Source organism: Carassius carassius, chromosome 2 (assembly GCF_963082965.1).
Source record: "Carassius carassius chromosome 2, fCarCar2.1, whole genome shotgun sequence".
In the NCBI taxonomy this organism is placed as follows: Eukaryota; Metazoa; Chordata; class Actinopteri; order Cypriniformes; family Cyprinidae; genus Carassius; species Carassius carassius.
The window spans coordinates 3982065-4003866 of record NC_081756.1 but is presented as its reverse complement, the minus strand read 5'-3'; the positions used below and the strand labels follow the sequence as shown (position 1 = coordinate 4003866).

Here is a 21802-nt window from a genome sequence, read left to right as displayed (position 1 = left end):
ACAGTGTAAATACAATTCAAAAACAGTGACAATTTTAACCTTTTCAATTATTCATGCCCCAGTGAATGATGGGTAAAATGGGATCATAGCTTTGGTATTGGGTTAAAGAATCCCTGTAAACATAACAATCAATTCCAAGTAAAATATGCTTATAATTTAAAACTTTAATTTCTACAAGCTTAAATTGATAAGTAATATAGAATTAACTTTATTTATTTATTTTATTTTTACCTGAACTTAATTATTTAATGTAGAAATTACATTTGTTTTATGTAGTATTTACTTCACCACCACCATTTTTATATCTATCTGAAATAATAAATTGGGGTTTCCTTTAGCTCATTTCTGTTTGTGTATATGGTATTTTCCCATAATCAAACAACGTTTAACAATAAAGGCCACATTTGTTGGCAATCTTTGTCTATCAAAATAAAAACCTTATTTGTCATGCAAAATTTTTTAGGCAGCAACCTTGAACATTTCCAGTCAATGCACTCAAATTCAGAATGATTTAGAAGATATTGGGCTGTATTCTGTCAGTAACTTCCTGATAAAGTAATTATTCCATTTTCTATCATTAATAGTAAAAACATTACTTGCAACATCATTTCTCCTCATTCACATTTTCTTTAAACAGACATTTTAATCCAGATGGTAAAGCATCAAACACTATACAATATTATTTAGGGATTATTGGAATAATGTACCTTAGAAAAAAAATGATATGTGATATACTTGTACTCATGTTCATTAAATAACTGTTTAACAAATATAATACTATTGTCTACCCATTTCTGAAGAAAATAAATAAAAAATAAAATAAAAATAAACCTGTTATTCTAAAATATATATTTATTTGGAGATAAATTATTATTCTATAAGCGTCCGTGAGAGAAGCACTTGCTTGTGAAAATGACTTAATCTAACTGAAGTCTTACTTATTTCAAAGTTGCATTGCAACAGAAAAGCAACACCACCCATCTTTTGAAAGATTAGATTATGAATTAAATACCAAATTTTATTTTTGCACTGAAAGTAATTCTTGATCCATCCAATCTTTAAAATTGCATTTATTGTGCTGAAGTCAAGCACATTTAATTCTCCATTACCTACCGAAATAGTTAAGGGACCTTTTTTAATGTAATGAGACCTATCTCTCCAAATGAAATTGTAAAGATTTTTAATGTGAAAATAGCAGGAAAGAGAAGACGAGATAAACGTTCAGTTTCTGATTCCTGAATAGGTAATAATATTCTTCACAGGGATGCCATTTATATCAAGAAGTTCATGATTTTTCAGAGTGAACTCACATTTGTTTAAATTAAAATTTAACCCTGAAACCAATGAAAAGTCATTCAAACAACCAATGAAATTTTTTATAAATAGTGTCAAATAGTATCATCTGCTAATTCACAGCATTTTATTTATCTTCCTAAAATCCTGATTCCATGAAAATTATATTTGTTCATGTAAAGATTCATTGTCTGGGTTACAAATAAGAATAAAAAGGGAGATATTGGGCATCCCTGCCTTTTGCCTCTTTCTAAGAGAAATCTGGGGGTGTACTTTATTGCCTTTTGCTAGTTTTACTGAAATATCACACCCCTTATATAAAGTATAAATGCCCCCCGTTAAAGAAATCACCAAAGCCAAATGAATCCAAAGTCTCAAACATAAATTTGTGGTTAACAATTTAAAATGCTTTATAAAAATCTAAAGAAATTATAAAACTTTCACCATCAATATATTCATTATAACCAATTAAGTCTAGGACCAAATGAATATTATTACTAATATGTCTGCCCTTCATGATTGGCAATCATCTATAATTAGTTCTAAGCATTATTTTTATCTTTCTGCAAAAATAATGGCAAACACCTTCACATCATTATTGAGTAATGTAGTAGGTCTCTATTGCTCTCTCCCTATCATCACTAGACACACCCCTTACTGCTGATTGGCAGCGAATGCGTTTTACAACTCGGTCCAACACTGTGGTCAAAAGCGTTTTTTTTTTAAGTGGTCAAATTATGCTTTTTTTAAACATCATTATTTTCTGTATTTGGTGTAACAGAATATGTTGACATGTTTTAATGTTCAAAAAAGACATTATTTTTTCAAATACTTTACATTATTGTATGTCCTCTATGCCCTGACTCTCTCAAAGGCGTCGTTTTCTACAAAGTCTCTCCTTCTGACAAGCGCAGTCTGCTCTGATTGGCCAACTGACCCAGTGCATTGTGATTGGCTGAACACCACAAGCACTCGTTGAAATGTAACGCCCCTTTCCATAATCATGAGATTCATCTTTCAAAAAACATTTAAAGACAGTTACATTTGGGAAGTCGTGGCCTAATGGTTAGAGAGTCGGACTGGCAATCGAAAGGTTGTGAGTTCGAGTCCCGGGCCGGCAGGAATTGTAGGCGGTGGGAGTGCATGTACAGTTCTCTCTCCACCTTCAATACCACGACTTATGTCCCCTTGAGCAAGGCACTGAACCCCCAACTTCTCCCTGGGCACCGCAGCATAAATGGCTGCCCACTGCTCTGGGTGTGTGTTCACAGTGTGTGTGTGTTCACTGCTCTGTGTGTGTGCACTTCGGATGGGTTAAATGCAGAGCACAAATTCTGAGTATGGGTCACCATACTTGGCTGAATGTCACATCACTTTAATTTTAATTAATAATGTTCTTAGTTTCACCATCAGTTCAAGCCTGAAAGAGGACAGAGTCTTGAGACAGACACAGTGATGAAGCTCGTATGTGTTTGTGGTACACAAGCCACGGACGGTTAAGACTGACTCTACTGTGTTAGTGTCTCTCTCTCTCTCACACACTCACACACACACAGAGACACACACACACACACACGACATGCAAAACTCCATATTTGAACAGTCAAAAGCAAATACCTAAAATAATTGATTGATTAAAGATTGTTGTAGCAAATTCAGAATGACCTCCTCTTTATAGGTTCACAAAACGGTCATCCATAAAATGTGTTTCTGTTCTGTTGCAAGTAATCTTAAAGATTCCTAAATGCAACAACTTTCAGAAGTAAGAACAAATAAAGTGATTTTTCTTTCTCCTAGATCCACACACATCTCTCTGACATGACTGCTTCAACACTAACTGTGTTACTGAAACAACGCCTGCTCTCTTTGTGTGAACATTTGGGCGGCATTACGCAAATATTTTCTCATAGTGAGGTAGAGATGTGGGGCGTTTAAACGAGGTGTTTTAGGAGGGTTTGGATAAATCTTAACTTTGATAAAGAATATCTCTTTGGATTTGAGACTTTAGTCTTTGCAACTTCTTTATGCACCAAGAGCTTGTAACACTCCAAAGAGAAAGGAAACATTTAGATTGCATCATATGACCCCTTTAAATATTGCTTAGTGGAATATTTGAAATAATATCACTGTTAAACAGTTACTTTAATGCCTGCTGAAACTTGTTATCTAGTGTTGAGTAATGAGCTGATTGATGAGTGTTGAGTTAATTAGTGAAGACATGGTGAAACTGGTGACTGAGAGCCTTTAAAAATCCTTCGTTTGAGAAAGAGAAAAAATACATTTTAATTTAAAAACAGTAAAAAAAGAAACATTTCCAATTAAAGACAAGATTCTCTGATTTATTTACAGTCTCCAATGCCCCTTCAAAAATCATCTCAGTTCAAAATAAGGAATATTATATATTCATTAAATACTCAAGACTGCGCTAAAGACTTGAATATGGTCACCATAGCCCACTTATATTCTCACCAGTAGTTTTGCACTTATGAGATTTAAAAATGAATCGCTAAGCTGAGTTTAAAACACTCACAAAACAATTGCATTACGAAAAGGACATACCGGTAAAACTGTGTCATTATGCTTTGAAGTAAAAGAGTTTGAGGCTTCAGTACAATGCCATAATCTCCACTGAAGATCCCCACATCTCTTAGAGGCAGGTGATTTGTACAGTAATCTCCAGGATGGACATCTCTTCTGAAATAGTAAGGCAAGACCTCCATTTAGTGTCTGGTCTTCATTTCAATTGTCCAAGATGTACAGATTTAATACAAATTTGATATATATGTATATTTTTTTTTTCTCAATACAACACAAAACCAAAATTGTCTAACTTCAAGGTTCAATGTATCTTTATTAGCACCCGAATGTAAATTTGTTGTACAACAACATGTATGTTAGACCCTATACCATCTAAGCTCCTAAAAGAGGTGCTTCCAGAAGTCATAGATCCTCTTCTGACTATTATTAATTCCTCATTGTCATTAGGATATGTCCCCAAAACCTTCAAACTGGCTGTTATTAAGCCTCTCATCAAAAAACCACAGCTTGACCCCAAAGAACTAGTTAATTATAGACCAATCTCGAATCTCCCTTTTCTGTCCAAGATACTAGAAAAGGTGGTATCCTCACAATTATATTCCTTCTTAGAGAAAAATGGTATATGTGAGGATTTCCAGTCAGGATTTAGACCGTATCATAGTTCTGAGACTGCTCTCCTTAGAGTTACAAATGATCTGCTCTTATCATCTGATCGTGGGTGTATCTCTCTATTAGTTTTATTGGATCTTAGTGCTGCGTTTGACACAATTGACCACACCATTCTTTTGCATAGACTTGAACACTTTGTTGGCATTAATGGAAGTGCATTAGCATGGTTTAAATCGTACTTATATGACCGCCATCAGTTCGTAGCAGTGAATGAAGATGTATCATATCGATCACAAGTGCAGTATGGAGTACCTCAAGGCTCAGTACTAGGGCCGCTACTCTTCACGCTTTATATGTTACCCTTGGGAGATATCATCAGGAAACATGGTGTTAGCTTTCACTGTTATGCTGATGATACTCAACTCTATATTTCTTCGCAGCCCGGTGAAACACACCAATTTGAAAAACTAATGGATTGCATAGTCGATATAAAAAACTGGATGACGAGTAATTTCTTACTGCTAAATTCTGAAAAAACAGAGGTGTTAATTATAGGACCTAAACACTCAGCTTGTAATAACCTAGAACACTGTCTAAGACTTGATGGTTGCTCTGTCAATTCTTCATCATCAGTTAGGAACCTAGGTGTGCTATTTGATCGCAATCTTTCCTTAGAAAGCCACGTTTCTAGCATTTGTAAAACTGCATTTTTCCATCTCAAAAATATATCTAAATTACGGCCTATGCTCTCAATGTCAAATGCAGAAATGTTAATGCATGCTTTTATGACCTCAAGGTTAGATTATTGTAATGCTTTATTGGGTGGTTGTTCTGCACGCTTAGTAAACAAACTACAGCTAGTCCAAAATGCAGCAGCAAGAGTTACTTACTAGAACCAGGAAGTATGACCATATTAGCCCGGTCCTGTCAACACTGCACTGGCTCCCTATCAAGCATCGCATAGATTTTAAAATATTGCTTATTACTTATAAAGCCCTGAATGGTTTAGCACCTCAGTATTTGAATGAGCTCCTTTTACATTATAATCCTCTACGTCCGCTACGTTCTCAAAACTCAGGCAATTTGATAATACCTAGAATATCAAAATCAACTGCGGGCGACAGATCCTTTTCCTATTTGGCGCCTAAACTCTGGAATAACCTACCTAACATTGTTTGGGAGGCAGACACACTCTTGCAGTTTAAATCTAGATTAAAGACCCATCTCTTTAACCTGGCTTACACATAACATACTAATATGCTTTTATTATCCAAATCCGTTAAAGGATTTTTAGGCTGCATTAATTAGGTAAACCGGAACCGGAAACACTTCCCATAACAACCTATGTACTTGCTACATCATTAGAAGAATGGCATCTACGCTAATATTTGTCTGTTTCTCTCTTATTCCGAGGTCACCGTGGCCACCAGATCCAGTCTGTATCCACATCAGAGGGTCACTGCAGTCACCCGGATCCAGTACGTATCCAGACCAGATGGTGGATCAGCACCTAGAAAGGACCTCTACTGCCCTGAAAGACAGCGGAGACCAGGACAACTAGAGCCCAAGATACAGATCCCCTGTAAAGACCTTGTCTCAGAGGACCACCAGGACAAGACCACAGGAAACAGATGATTCTTCTGCACAATCTGACTTTGCTGCAGCCTGGAATTGAACTACTGGTTTCGTCTGGTCAGAGGAGAACTGGCCCCCCAACTGAGCATGGTTTCTCCCAAGGTTTTTTTCTCCATTCTGTCACCGATGGAGTTTCGGTTCCTTGCCGCTGTCGCCTCTGGCTTGCTTAGTTGGGGACACTTCATCTACAGCGATATCGTTGACTTGATTGCAAATAAATGCACGGACACTATTTAATTGAACAGAGATGACATAACTGAATTCAATGATGAACTGCCTTTAACTATCATTTTTTTCATTATTGACACTGTTTTCCTAATGAATGTTGTTCAGTTGCTTTGACGCAATGTATTTTGTTTAAAGCACTATATAAATAAAGGTGACTTTGACTTTGACTTTGACTTTGTTGTACCGACAAGAGATTTTAAGCAATCCATAAAGATAACCAATAAGACATACAATACTATAAAATATTAAAACGTAAAAAAGTCATGACAATGTGCTTCTACACACACCCTCTGCACCTCTTGCAATATCATTAGATTTCTAGACTTGAAAACAACCTTTAAAATAAATGTAAAAAAAAAAAAAAAACTCAGTAGAACATTTGTAATAAAATGAATCAATTTAGGAGGAAAACTGGTTTTAAGACTCCTGACTTATCTCTCCACAATTCTAACTGGAGTTAGCTCAACTTCTTCAGCAGTGCTTGTGTAGTTCGCCACTGGCCTTTTGTTTAATCAATCAAGTCCATCATTTTAGTGATCCAAGCCAGGGGCGCTGGACTGGGGGTAAAACCAGTACTGATTACCGGGGCCCCAAAGGAAGAGAGGGCCCTTGAAAAGTCTGGAATATATATTTTCAAGGGGAGGGGGGCCCATTAGGACTGCCTATGCATAGGGCCCGGGATCTTGTGCAGCGCCCCTGATCCAAGCATTGAACAAATTAATGACATTACATACATTAGATGGCATTTCAAAAAGAGGATTTAAAAAGAGGCTCTGTAATACAATAATTTTAATCTTGTCTTAATGTAAATCGATCCCGTGATTATGATCAATACTACATTTAAGAAAAAAAACAAAACAAAACTGAAGGGTAAGCAATCCAAATAACTTCTGGGTTAGAAACAAATGATTCTCAATACCAATTCCTTCATGTTTTTCAGTATAAAAAGACCAATACATTTTCTTGTGAAATCGTCTGGTCCAATAAACAAAGCAGGACACTGCAGTTCCATTCTTTACCACAGATTTACATTGGAACATTGTGGGGCGCTGTAGAGCTGGGAAGACTTTCTACCTCGCTTACCATCGTAACATGTGACTGACGAAGCCATAGGAAGCTGAAATGTGCATGTTTTATAAGTGACGATATATCCTAAATATCAACCTAATAAATCAACAATCAAAAGTGAGGATTACATGTTTCTTATATATATAATTTTCAATGAACTCTTACATCTAGAATAAATCAGGAAATAGTGAGACGACGAGAATACTGGCTGTATGATTTTATTTGAGCTGATCTTGTGTTATCATGTGTTTATGTCATGGTTTTGATCTTTCCTGTTTGGATCAAACACAATATATTATATACCCAACCTTTACTTCTGCTTTTCAATTACTAAGCAGATTTCATTCTGCTGAGAAACAAAGAATATAGAGCTGCTGCTCCAAGAAACACAATTAACAGGCATCTCTAATATGCAGATAGATTCTTAAAACACACATATATCGTCTTAGGGTTTTACACAATTAAAGAATATTAAACATTGATGTTATAAAACTTTGATAATATCATATTATGTCATTATAATTCTTTTCAGTCTTAAGCAAGACTTTGACACTTTTAAAAGCAAATAATCAGATTCACACAGAAGAAGTGTAAAAAGATTGAACAAGAAAACACACAAACAATTTACATGTCCTTCACTCTTAATATCTGCTGCAGATGAAGTTGAGTTTGTCAGTTTCAGGACGGCTGATCCAGCGCTGATCTCCTCCAGACTGAACTGCTCCTTTTCTTTTCTCAAGTTTACAGTTTTCCGGTTTGGTTCCGTTCCCTGGAGCCCAGTTCTGATAGCACACGGTCTCTCCACTCACCCAGAGCCACATGTTCATGATGCAGTAGTTGTGTAAACCCAACCACAGCGCCGCAGTAGACGCCAGGTGTACCACGTTCATCACACGACGCTGAATCTCTTGTGAATGAACCGAGACCAGATCCACATGATTCTGTCTGCAGTATCTCAGAGCTTCAGACCACGTCAGATTCTCTCTGATCACAATCAGTTTATCTGGAAACCAAACAGAGCACAAGCAGAAACTAGAGAGAGACTGATCAAAAACAACATCAGAACAAACACTGTGGATGAATTTGACATGTCCGACATGTAGCGGGAACTTTAAGACCACTGCCATTGATCAAGACCCGTCTTCTGCAGCCCAATCCAGATACGTTCATCAATCACACTCTTCCAGTAACCATAAATAAAACCACAAACACTCACTAACGAGAAGAAGAATGAAATATAGAGTTTGCTCCATTTCTGAAGAAGACTCTCTTATTCATCTGGAGTAAAACATGATATTTTAAAAAGCATTTTATCGGTGTAACTGGATTCATGGTTTATGGTTAAAGAATGAAGATGTGAGTTGTTCTTACTTTAGAGGTTGTGTGTTTCTGTCTTGAGTCTGATGTTTCTCTCTGCAGCTTCACACTATATGTTATGATTATATCTGCTCTCATCCATCACTTCAGTACGTCACTTCATTTGTTTATTACTCTAAAACCCCTATCTCATATTCACTTCCTTTATTCTGGTGTATTTTCCCACTTCTTTCCCCTAATTTGCATATCGGTGTCTGTGTCAGTCAGTTTGAGTCAATATGAACATGGACCTTATTAATTATAAGAAAATTATAAACATATAGAACATTCTTAATTAACATTCTAACATTCACAACTAACCAGTAGATTTCATGTTATTGGTGGACTGAAGAGTTAAGTCCCTGTTCAATTAGTCCAAAACAATTGTCCAAAACATAAAGATAATGCCAACTTATATAACTTATATATAGTACATTTAATTCACTAGAGTTACAAATCATGCTTGCATTTGATTTAAATGCTAGTTTAACCTCTTTCTTGGATTTACCTTATTCTCTTTAATCTTTCCCCTTTCTCTCAGTTTTTATTTTATTTTCACTGATCTACATGCATATGACTAGACATGGGGTCAAGCCAGATAAAAAGGTTCCTTTTTAATTCTACAATTCATGTTCACATTCACCATTTTTACTCTGGAACAGCAGCAGGAGCTACATAATATAGCACAAAAAGGTGCATACAGCGTAAATGTATTTACATGTGAGGTACAAGAACAGGAAACTAATCTAAAAATAGAAAATGCATGAAACTTTGAATTCTGATGCATGTTGCATTTTCATCAGTCAATCAGTGTTGATATTATTTTATTCAAATATGACTTCCTGGGACTGTTCTGTCACTCGCACAACATTTGTCAGGGGGAACAAAATACCAGACTGTGCTCACTTACCAACAACTGCCTGCTGAATGAACCTCATTTATTACAACTAATATTCATGAGAAAAGTAGAGCTGGACAAGAAAACTGAGTAGAGCTGCAGGAAAATGACATCATGTATATAAAAAAAGACATTTATTTTGTCCTAGTTTGCACTCTTTTGCTCTTTAGGCTGACAGGCAGCTGTAAAGCACATGCCGCGAGATCCGTGTACAGTCCCAGCATTGCTCCCAGTTTGTCCTAGCACTTTTTCTGTGGATCGTAACGGTGCACCCATGGTGTATCACAGGCCGAATCAGCCAAAGACCCTCTCAAAACATACAGATGTCTGTCAAGAGCAGCTGCCGCGGGTGCTGGTCTCCAAACCCCATCCACATTGGCTCCAACCCCTGCCACCACCAATCGCTGTCCTGAACCAGCATCACATGACCTGCCCATCCCGCCCCCAGCGTGTTTTGAGCAGTCATGCAGCGGGTCATAGAGCCATACAGACTCAGACAGCAGCTCAGGTGAGAGTCGCAGGTGTCTGACACAAACATCTGTCCATTCCACATGGCCTCGGCGTGACCGCAGAGAAAAGTGTTCAGAGGATGAGACCAGCTGTGATAGCAGGAGAAAAATAAACACTACAGGCTTGATATTTAATGACCAGACAGCAGATTGAACAGCTCAGTTTGCTGTTAGAATGACAAGACGTTTAGTTACAATATTAAAACTTACATTTTAGGATAGTCTTCCTCGCTTGTCAAAATGATTAAGAATCAAATCAAAGAACACAGACTATACTTTTCACAGAAGCTGAGCACCAATTAGGTAAAGTAATTAAAAACTTAATATGATGCTGTTAAATTACACTACTTATTTTCAGTGAAAAAATATGCCTATAGGCGTGATTCATAATTTAATGTGTGAGAGAATAAATGTCGAAGTCATTTTCGGCAAATTCTGTATGATTAAAGAGAGTGTGTTTAGGCCATTTTAAAATATAGTCTAATCATTATTATATATTATATTATTATATTTTTCGCAAATAGATCAAATTAGTTTATTTACAATATATTTTTGTGTTCTAGTCTTCTGATTTTTCTTTATTCATTTATTTCCTTTAAATAAAACAGACCATTATCTTGGTCAAAAATTACTTCGGTCCTCTTCCAAGGTTCAAACATGGTTGTTGCTTTGTGATTCTCTACAGCTGTGTGAAACTGAGGAGAATTGACTTCATAAATGACCAAAAATCTTAAATGGGTGTGAGAGAGAAAGGAGTCATTCAAAATATGCAAGAAAAAACAAACAAAAAAAAACAAAAAAAAGTTTAAATGAACAAATCCATACATTTAAGTGCCAAAATAGTTTTTGGATCCTTCATATGGAAACAATATAATCTGCTTCTTTTATATTGAACTAAACAGCTGTAATTTGTCTGTAATATTATGTTCTTTGAGCAGAAAAGCTCTAGACAGGCTGGATCTCCAGGTGTTTTCTTCAGGTGTGGAACACTCCACTGACTCCTGACGGTTTCTGCCCAGGACAAACACCTTCCCTTCACTGAAATATATATATATACATATATATATATATATATATATATATATATATATATATATATATATATATATAACAATAAGTAGATTTAAAATTTGCACTCATAAATTTTAAGCAGAATCTACTTAACTAAATTAGGTACATTTAGCAAAGGTTAGAGTAAATTTAACATGGCCAGATAGAGTTTGATGAGTAATTTCTATGTGATTTTGTTAAATATTTTGTCCTCAAGTACATTACACTCAGTTACAGTTTATATAATTTACTCAAACAAGGTAGCACTGGAAAATAACCATGCCATTAAAGCATGTGGTTCATTTGCATACGTGTAAATAAGTAGACAGCTTGTTTTCTTTTGAAGATATGTCCACTCAATATAATTATTAGCCAAATGAACACACAGACCTCAATACTTGATACACCATACATAATTACAGTAACAATCAATGAATAGTGTTTAAGTATAAATGGTATCACCAAACAGTAAGTTACTAAACCTAACGACAAAATCAATAATAAAACAGTGTAAATACAATTCAAAAACAGTGACAATTTTAACCTTTTCAATTATTCATGCCCCAGTGAATGATGGGTAAAATGGGATCATAGCTTTGGTATTGGGTTAAAGAATCCCTGTAAACATAACAATCAATTCCAAGTAAAATATGCTTATAATTTAAAACTTTAATTTCTACAAGCTTAAATTGATAAGTAATATAGAATTAACTTTATTTATTTATTTTATTTTTACCTGAACTTAATTATTTAATGTAGAAATTACATTTGTTTTATGTAGTATTTACTTCACCACCACCATTTTTATATCTATCTGAAATAATAAATTGGGGTTTCCTTTAGCTCATTTCTGTTTGTGTATATGGTATTTTCCCATAATCAAACAACGTTTAACAATAAAGGCCACATTTGTTGGCAATCTTTGTCTATCAAAATAAAAACCTTATTTGTCATGCAAAATTTTTTAGGCAGCAACCTTGAACATTTCCAGTCAATGCACTCAAATTCAGAATGATTTAGAAGATATTGGGCTGTATTCTGTCAGTAACTTCCTGATAAAGTAATTATTCCATTTTCTATCATTAATAGTAAAAACATTACTTGCAACATCATTTCTCCTCATTCACATTTTCTTTAAACAGACATTTTAATCCAGATGGTAAAGCATCAAACACTATACAATATTATTTAGGGATTATTGGAATAATGTACCTTAGAAAAAAAATGATATGTGATATACTTGTACTCATGTTCATTAAATAACTGTTTAACAAATATAATACTATTGTCTACCCATTTCTGAAGAAAATAAATAAAAAATAAAATAAAAATAAACCTGTTATTCTAAAATATATATTTATTTGGAGATAAATTATTATTCTATAAGCGTCCGTGAGAGAAGCACTTGCTTGTGAAAATGACTTAATCTAACTGAAGTCTTACTTATTTCAAAGTTGCATTGCAACAGAAAAGCAACACCACCCATCTTTTGAAAGATTAGATTATGAATTAAATACCAAATTTTATTTTTGCACTGAAAGTAATTCTTGATCCATCCAATCTTTAAAATTGCATTTATTGTGCTGAAGTCAAGCACATTTAATTCTCCATTACCTACCGAAATAGTTAAGGGACCTTTTTTAATGTAATGAGACCTATCTCTCCAAATGAAATTGTAAAGATTTTTAATGTGAAAATAGCAGGAAAGAGAAGACGAGATAAACGTTCAGTTTCTGATTCCTGAATAGGTAATAATATTCTTCACAGGGATGCCATTTATATCAAGAAGTTCATGATTTTTCAGAGTGAACTCACATTTGTTTAAATTAAAATTTAACCCTGAAACCAATGAAAAGTCATTCAAACAACCAATGAAATTTTTTATAAATAGTGTCAAATAGTATCATCTGCTAATTCACAGCATTTTATTTATCTTCCTAAAATCCTGATTCCATGAAAATTATATTTGTTCATGTAAAGATTCATTGTCTGGGTTACAAATAAGAATAAAAAGGGAGATATTGGGCATCCCTGCCTTTTGCCTCTTTCTAAGAGAAATCTGGGGGTGTACTTTATTGCCTTTTGCTAGTTTTACTGAAATATCACACCCCTTATATAAAGTATAAATGCCCCCCGTTAAAGAAATCACCAAAGCCAAATGAATCCAAAGTCTCAAACATAAATTTGTGGTTAACAATTTAAAATGCTTTATAAAAATCTAAAGAAATTATAAAACTTTCACCATCAATATATTCATTATAACCAATTAAGTCTAGGACCAAATGAATATTATTACTAATATGTCTGCCCTTCATGATTGGCAATCATCTATAATTAGTTCTAAGCATTATTTTTATCTTTCTGCAAAAATAATGGCAAACACCTTCACATCATTATTGAGTAATGTAGTAGGTCTCTATTGCTCTCTCCCTATCATCACTAGACACACCCCTTACTGCTGATTGGCAGCGAATGCGTTTTACAACTCGGTCCAACACTGTGGTCAAAAGCGTTTTTTTTTTAAGTGGTCAAATTATGCTTTTTTTAAACATCATTATTTTCTGTATTTGGTGTAACAGAATATGTTGACATGTTTTAATGTTCAAAAAAGACATTATTTTTTCAAATACTTTACATTATTGTATGTCCTCTATGCCCTGACTCTCTCAAAGGCGTCGTTTTCTACAAAGTCTCTCCTTCTGACAAGCGCAGTCTGCTCTGATTGGCCAACTGACCCAGTGCATTGTGATTGGCTGAACACCACAAGCACTCGTTGAAATGTAACGCCCCTTTCCATAATCATGAGATTCATCTTTCAAAAAACATTTAAAGACAGTTACATTTGGGAAGTCGTGGCCTAATGGTTAGAGAGTCGGACTGGCAATCGAAAGGTTGTGAGTTCGAGTCCCGGGCCGGCAGGAATTGTAGGCGGTGGGAGTGCATGTACAGTTCTCTCTCCACCTTCAATACCACGACTTATGTCCCCTTGAGCAAGGCACTGAACCCCCAACTTCTCCCTGGGCACCGCAGCATAAATGGCTGCCCACTGCTCTGGGTGTGTGTTCACAGTGTGTGTGTGTTCACTGCTCTGTGTGTGTGCACTTCGGATGGGTTAAATGCAGAGCACAAATTCTGAGTATGGGTCACCATACTTGGCTGAATGTCACATCACTTTAATTTTAATTAATAATGTTCTTAGTTTCACCATCAGTTCAAGCCTGAAAGAGGACAGAGTCTTGAGACAGACACAGTGATGAAGCTCGTATGTGTTTGTGGTACACAAGCCACGGACGGTTAAGACTGACTCTACTGTGTTAGTGTCTCTCTCTCTCTCACACACTCACACACACACAGAGACACACACACACACACACGACATGCAAAACTCCATATTTGAACAGTCAAAAGCAAATACCTAAAATAATTGATTGATTAAAGATTGTTGTAGCAAATTCAGAATGACCTCCTCTTTATAGGTTCACAAAACGGTCATCCATAAAATGTGTTTCTGTTCTGTTGCAAGTAATCTTAAAGATTCCTAAATGCAACAACTTTCAGAAGTAAGAACAAATAAAGTGATTTTTCTTTCTCCTAGATCCACACACATCTCTCTGACATGACTGCTTCAACACTAACTGTGTTACTGAAACAACGCCTGCTCTCTTTGTGTGAACATTTGGGCGGCATTACGCAAATATTTTCTCATAGTGAGGTAGAGATGTGGGGCGTTTAAACGAGGTGTTTTAGGAGGGTTTGGATAAATCTTAACTTTGATAAAGAATATCTCTTTGGATTTGAGACTTTAGTCTTTGCAACTTCTTTATGCACCAAGAGCTTGTAACACTCCAAAGAGAAAGGAAACATTTAGATTGCATCATATGACCCCTTTAAATATTGCTTAGTGGAATATTTGAAATAATATCACTGTTAAACAGTTACTTTAATGCCTGCTGAAACTTGTTATCTAGTGTTGAGTAATGAGCTGATTGATGAGTGTTGAGTTAATTAGTGAAGACATGGTGAAACTGGTGACTGAGAGCCTTTAAAAATCCTTCGTTTGAGAAAGAGAAAAAATACATTTTAATTTAAAAACAGTAAAAAAAGAAACATTTCCAATTAAAGACAAGATTCTCTGATTTATTTACAGTCTCCAATGCCCCTTCAAAAATCATCTCAGTTCAAAATAAGGAATATTATATATTCATTAAATACTCAAGACTGCGCTAAAGACTTGAATATGGTCACCATAGCCCACTTATATTCTCACCAGTAGTTTTGCACTTATGAGATTTAAAAATGAATCGCTAAGCTGAGTTTAAAACACTCACAAAACAATTGCATTACGAAAAGGACATACCGGTAAAACTGTGTCATTATGCTTTGAAGTAAAAGAGTTTGAGGCTTCAGTACAATGCCATAATCTCCACTGAAGATCCCCACATCTCTTAGAGGCAGGTGATTTGTACAGTAATCTCCAGGATGGACATCTCTTCTGAAATAGTAAGGCAAGACCTCCATTTAGTGTCTGGTCTTCATTTCAATTGTCCAAGATGTACAGATTTAATACAAATTTGATATATATGTATATTTTTTTTTTCTCAATACAACACAAAACCAAAATTGTCTAACTTCAAGGTTCAATGTATCTTTATTAGCACCCGAATGTAAATTTGTTGTACAACAACATGTATGTTAGACCCTATACCATCTAAGCTCCTAAAAGAGGTGCTTCCAGAAGTCATAGATCCTCTTCTGACTATTATTAATTCCTCATTGTCATTAGGATATGTCCCCAAAACCTTCAAACTGGCTGTTATTAAGCCTCTCATCAAAAAACCACAGCTTGACCCCAAAGAACTAGTTAATTATAGACCAATCTCGAATCTCCCTTTTCTGTCCAAGATACTAGAAAAGGTGGTATCCTCACAATTATATTCCTTCTTAGAGAAAAATGGTATATGTGAGGATTTCCAGTCAGGATTTAGACCGTATCATAGTTCTGAGACTGCTCTCCTTAGAGTTACAAATGATCTGCTCTTATCATCTGATCGTGGGTGTATCTCTCTATTAGTTTTATTGGATCTTAGTGCTGCGTTTGACACAATTGACCACACCATTCTTTTGCATAGACTTGAACACTTTGTTGGCATTAATGGAAGTGCATTAGCATGGTTTAAATCGTACTTATATGACCGCCATCAGTTCGTAGCAGTGAATGAAGATGTATCATATCGATCACAAGTGCAGTATGGAGTACCTCAAGGCTCAGTACTAGGGCCGCTACTCTTCACGCTTTATATGTTACCCTTGGGAGATATCATCAGGAAACATGGTGTTAGCTTTCACTGTTATGCTGATGATACTCAACTCTATATTTCTTCGCAGCCCGGTGAAACACACCAATTTGAAAAACTAATGGATTGCATAGTCGATATAAAAAACTGGATGACGAGTAATTTCTTACTGCTAAATTCTGAAAAAACAGAGGTGTTAATTATAGGACCTAAACACTCAGCTTGTAATAACCTAGAACACTGTCTAAGACTTGATGGTTGCTCTGTCAATTCTTCATCATCAGTTAGGAACCTAGGTGTGCTATTTGATCGCAATCTTTCCTTAGAAAGCCACGTTTCTAGCATTTGTAAAACTGCATTTTTCCATCTCAAAAATATATCTAAATTACGGCCTATGCTCTCAATGTCAAATGCAGAAATGTTAATGCATGCTTTTATGACCTCAAGGTTAGATTATTGTAATGCTTTATTGGGTGGTTGTTCTGCACGCTTAGTAAACAAACTACAGCTAGTCCAAAATGCAGCAGCAAGAGTTACTTACTAGAACCAGGAAGTATGACCATATTAGCCCGGTCCTGTCAACACTGCACTGGCTCCCTATCAAGCATCGCATAGATTTTAAAATATTGCTTATTACTTATAAAGCCCTGAATGGTTTAGCACCTCAGTATTTGAATGAGCTCCTTTTACATTATAATCCTCTACGTCCGCTACGTTCTCAAAACTCAGGCAATTTGATAATACCTAGAATATCAAAATCAACTGCGGGCGACAGATCCTTTTCCTATTTGGCGCCTAAACTCTGGAATAACCTACCTAACATTGTTTGGGAGGCAGACACACTCTTGCAGTTTAAATCTAGATTAAAGACCCATCTCTTTAACCTGGCTTACACATAACATACTAATATGCTTTTATTATCCAAATCCGTTAAAGGATTTTTAGGCTGCATTAATTAGGTAAACCGGAACCGGAAACACTTCCCATAACAACCTATGTACTTGCTACATCATTAGAAGAATGGCATCTACGCTAATATTTGTCTGTTTCTCTCTTATTCCGAGGTCACCGTGGCCACCAGATCCAGTCTGTATCCACATCAGAGGGTCACTGCAGTCACCCGGATCCAGTACGTATCCAGACCAGATGGTGGATCAGCACCTAGAAAGGACCTCTACTGCCCTGAAAGACAGCGGAGACCAGGACAACTAGAGCCCAAGATACAGATCCCCTGTAAAGACCTTGTCTCAGAGGACCACCAGGACAAGACCACAGGAAACAGATGATTCTTCTGCACAATCTGACTTTGCTGCAGCCTGGAATTGAACTACTGGTTTCGTCTGGTCAGAGGAGAACTGGCCCCCCAACTGAGCATGGTTTCTCCCAAGGTTTTTTTCTCCATTCTGTCACCGATGGAGTTTCGGTTCCTTGCCGCTGTCGCCTCTGGCTTGCTTAGTTGGGGACACTTCATCTACAGCGATATCGTTGACTTGATTGCAAATAAATGCACGGACACTATTTAATTGAACAGAGATGACATAACTGAATTCAATGATGAACTGCCTTTAACTATCATTTTTTTCATTATTGACACTGTTTTCCTAATGAATGTTGTTCAGTTGCTTTGACGCAATGTATTTTGTTTAAAGCACTATATAAATAAAGGTGACTTTGACTTTGACTTTGACTTTGTTGTACCGACAAGAGATTTTAAGCAATCCATAAAGATAACCAATAAGACATACAATACTATAAAATATTAAAACGTAAAAAAGTCATGACAATGTGCTTCTACACACACCCTCTGCACCTCTTGCAATATCATTAGATTTCTAGACTTGAAAACAACCTTTAAAATAAATGTAAAAAAAAAAAAAAAACTCAGTAGAACATTTGTAATAAAATGAATCAATTTAGGAGGAAAACTGGTTTTAAGACTCCTGACTTATCTCTCCACAATTCTAACTGGAGTTAGCTCAACTTCTTCAGCAGTGCTTGTGTAGTTCGCCACTGGCCTTTTGTTTAATCAATCAAGTCCATCATTTTAGTGATCCAAGCCAGGGGCGCTGGACTGGGGGTAAAACCAGTACTGATTACCGGGGCCCCAAAGGAAGAGAGGGCCCTTGAAAAGTCTGGAATATATATTTTCAAGGGGAGGGGGGCCCATTAGGACTGCCTATGCATAGGGCCCGGGATCTTGTGCAGCGCCCCTGATCCAAGCATTGAACAAATTAATGACATTACATACATTAGATGGCATTTCAAAAAGAGGATTTAAAAAGAGGCTCTGTAATACAATAATTTTAATCTTGTCTTAATGTAAATCGATCCCGTGATTATGATCAATACTACATTTAAGAAAAAAAACAAAACAAAACTGAAGGGTAAGCAATCCAAATAACTTCTGGGTTAGAAACAAATGATTCTCAATACCAATTCCTTCATGTTTTTCAGTATAAAAAGACCAATACATTTTCTTGTGAAATCGTCTGGTCCAATAAACAAAGCAGGACACTGCAGTTCCATTCTTTACCACAGATTTACATTGGAACATTGTGGGGCGCTGTAGAGCTGGGAAGACTTTCTACCTCGCTTACCATCGTAACATGTGACTGACGAAGCCATAGGAAGCTGAAATGTGCATGTTTTATAAGTGACGATATATCCTAAATATCAACCTAATAAATCAACAATCAAAAGTGAGGATTACATGTTTCTTATATATATAATTTTCAATGAACTCTTACATCTAGAATAAATCAGGAAATAGTGAGACGACGAGAATACTGGCTGTATGATTTTATTTGAGCTGATCTTGTGTTATCATGTGTTTATGTCATGGTTTTGATCTTTCCTGTTTGGATCAAACACAATATATTATATACCCAACCTTTACTTCTGCTTTTCAATTACTAAGCAGATTTCATTCTGCTGAGAAACAAAGAATATAGAGCTGCTGCTCCAAGAAACACAATTAACAGGCATCTCTAATATGCAGATAGATTCTTAAAACACACATATATCGTCTTAGGGTTTTACACAATTAAAGAATATTAAACATTGATGTTATAAAACTTTGATAATATCATATTATGTCATTATAATTCTTTTCAGTCTTAAGCAAGACTTTGACACTTTTAAAAGCAAATAATCAGATTCACACAGAAGAAGTGTAAAAAGATTGAACAAGAAAACACACAAACAATTTACATGTCCTTCACTCTTAATATCTGCTGCAGATGAAGTTGAGTTTGTCAGTTTCAGGACGGCTGATCCAGCGCTGATCTCCTCCAGACTGAACTGCTCCTTTTCTTTTCTCAAGTTTACAGTTTTCCGGTTTGGTTCCGTTCCCTGGAGCCCAGTTCTGATAGCACACGGTCTCTCCACTCACCCAGAGCCACATGTTCATGATGCAGTAGTTGTGTAAACCCAACCACAGCGCCGCAGTAGACGCCAGGTGTACCACGTTCATCACACGACGCTGAATCTCTTGTGAATGAACCGAGACCAGATCCACATGATTCTGTCTGCAGTATCTCAGAGCTTCAGACCACGTCAGATTCTCTCTGATCACAATCAGTTTATCTGGAAACCAAACAGAGCACAAGCAGAAACTAGAGAGAGACTGATCAAAAACAACATCAGAACAAACACTGTGGATGAATTTGACATGTCCGACATGTAGCGGGAACTTTAAGACCACTGCCATTGATCAAGACCCGTCTTCTGCAGCCCAATCCAGATACGTTCATCAATCACACTCTTCCAGTAACCATAAATAAAACCACAAACACTCACTAACGAGAAGAAGAATGAAATATAGAGTTTGCTCCATTTCTGAAGAAGACTCTCTTATTCATCTGGAGTAAAACATGATATTTTAAAAAGCATTTTATCGGTGTAACTGGATTCATGGTTTATGGTTAAAGAATGAAGATGTGAGTTGTTCTTACTTTAGAGGTTGTGTGTTTCTGTCTTGAGTCTGATGTTTCTCTCTGCAGCTTCACACTATATGTTATGATTATATCTGCTCTCATCCATCACTTCAGTACGTCACTTCATTTGTTTATTACTCTAAAACCCCTATCTCATATTCACTTCCTTTATTCTGGTGTATTTTCCCACTTCTTTCCCCTAATTTGCATATCGGTGTCTGTGTCAGTCAGTTTGAGTCAATATGAACATGGACCTTATTAATTATAAGAAAATTATAAACATATAGAACATTCTTAATTAACATTCTAACATTCACAACTAACCAGTAGATTTCATGTTATTGGTGGACTGAAGAGTTAAGTCCCTGTTCAATTAGTCCAAAACAATTGTCCAAAACATAAAGATAATGCCAACTTATATAACTTATATATAGTACATTTAATTCACTAGAGTTACAAATCATGCTTGCATTTGATTTAAATGCTAGTTTAACCTCTTTCTTGGATTTACCTTATTCTCTTTAATCTTTCCCCTTTCTCTCAGTTTTTATTTTATTTTCACTGATCTACATGCATATGACTAGACATGGGGTCAAGCCAGATAAAAAGGTTCCTTTTTAATTCTACAATTCATGTTCACATTCACCATTTTTACTCTGGAACAGCAGCAGGAGCTACATAATATAGCACAAAAAGGTGCATACAGCGTAAATGTATTTACATGTGAGGTACAAGAACAGGAAACTAATCTAAAAATAGAAAATGCATGAAACTTTGAATTCTGATGCATGTTGCATTTTCATCAGTCAATCAGTGTTGATATTATTTTATTCAAATATGACTTCCTGGGACTGTTCTGTCACTCGCACAACATTTGTCAGGGGGAACAAAATACCAGACTGTGCTCACTTACCAACAACTGCCTGCTGAATGAACCTCATTTATTACAACTAATATTCATGAGAAAAGTAGAGCTGGACAAGAAAACTGAGTAGAGCTGCAGGAAAATGACATCATGTATATAAAAAAAGACATTTATTTTGTCCTAGTTTGCACTCTTTTGCTCTTTAGGCTGACAGGCAGCTGTAAAGCACATGCCGCGAGATCCGTGTACAGTCCCAGCATTGCTCCCAGTTTGTCCTAGCACTTTTTCTGTGGATCGTAACGGTGCACCCATGGTGTATCACAGGCCGAATCAGCCAAAGACCCTCTCAAAACATACAGATGTCTGTCAAGAGCAGCTGCCGCGGGTGCTGGTCTCCAAACCCCATCCACATTGGCTCCAACCCCTGCCACCACCAATCGCTGTCCTGAACCAGCATCACATGACCTGCCCGTCCCGCCCCCAGCGTGTTTTGAGCAGTCATGCAGCGGGTCATAGAGCCATAC

At 36.2% G+C, this 21802-nt stretch overlaps 1 protein-coding gene across 1 annotated transcript; it reads right to left on the bottom strand.

The window, feature by feature from the left end:
• Positions 1-7985: 7985 nt before the first annotated feature.
• Positions 7986-20187, bottom strand: LOC132095972 (uncharacterized). Its single transcript, XM_059501076.1, has 4 exons — positions 19713-20187; positions 19076-19109; positions 9947-10224; positions 7986-8491 (listed from the first exon to the last, which is right to left on the bottom strand). Exons 1-4 carry the CDS (start codon positions 20185-20187, stop codon positions 8013-8015), a joined length of 1266 nt encoding a protein of 421 aa, XP_059357059.1. The 3' UTR covers positions 7986-8012.
• Between the last annotated feature and the right edge of the window lie 1615 nt (positions 20188-21802).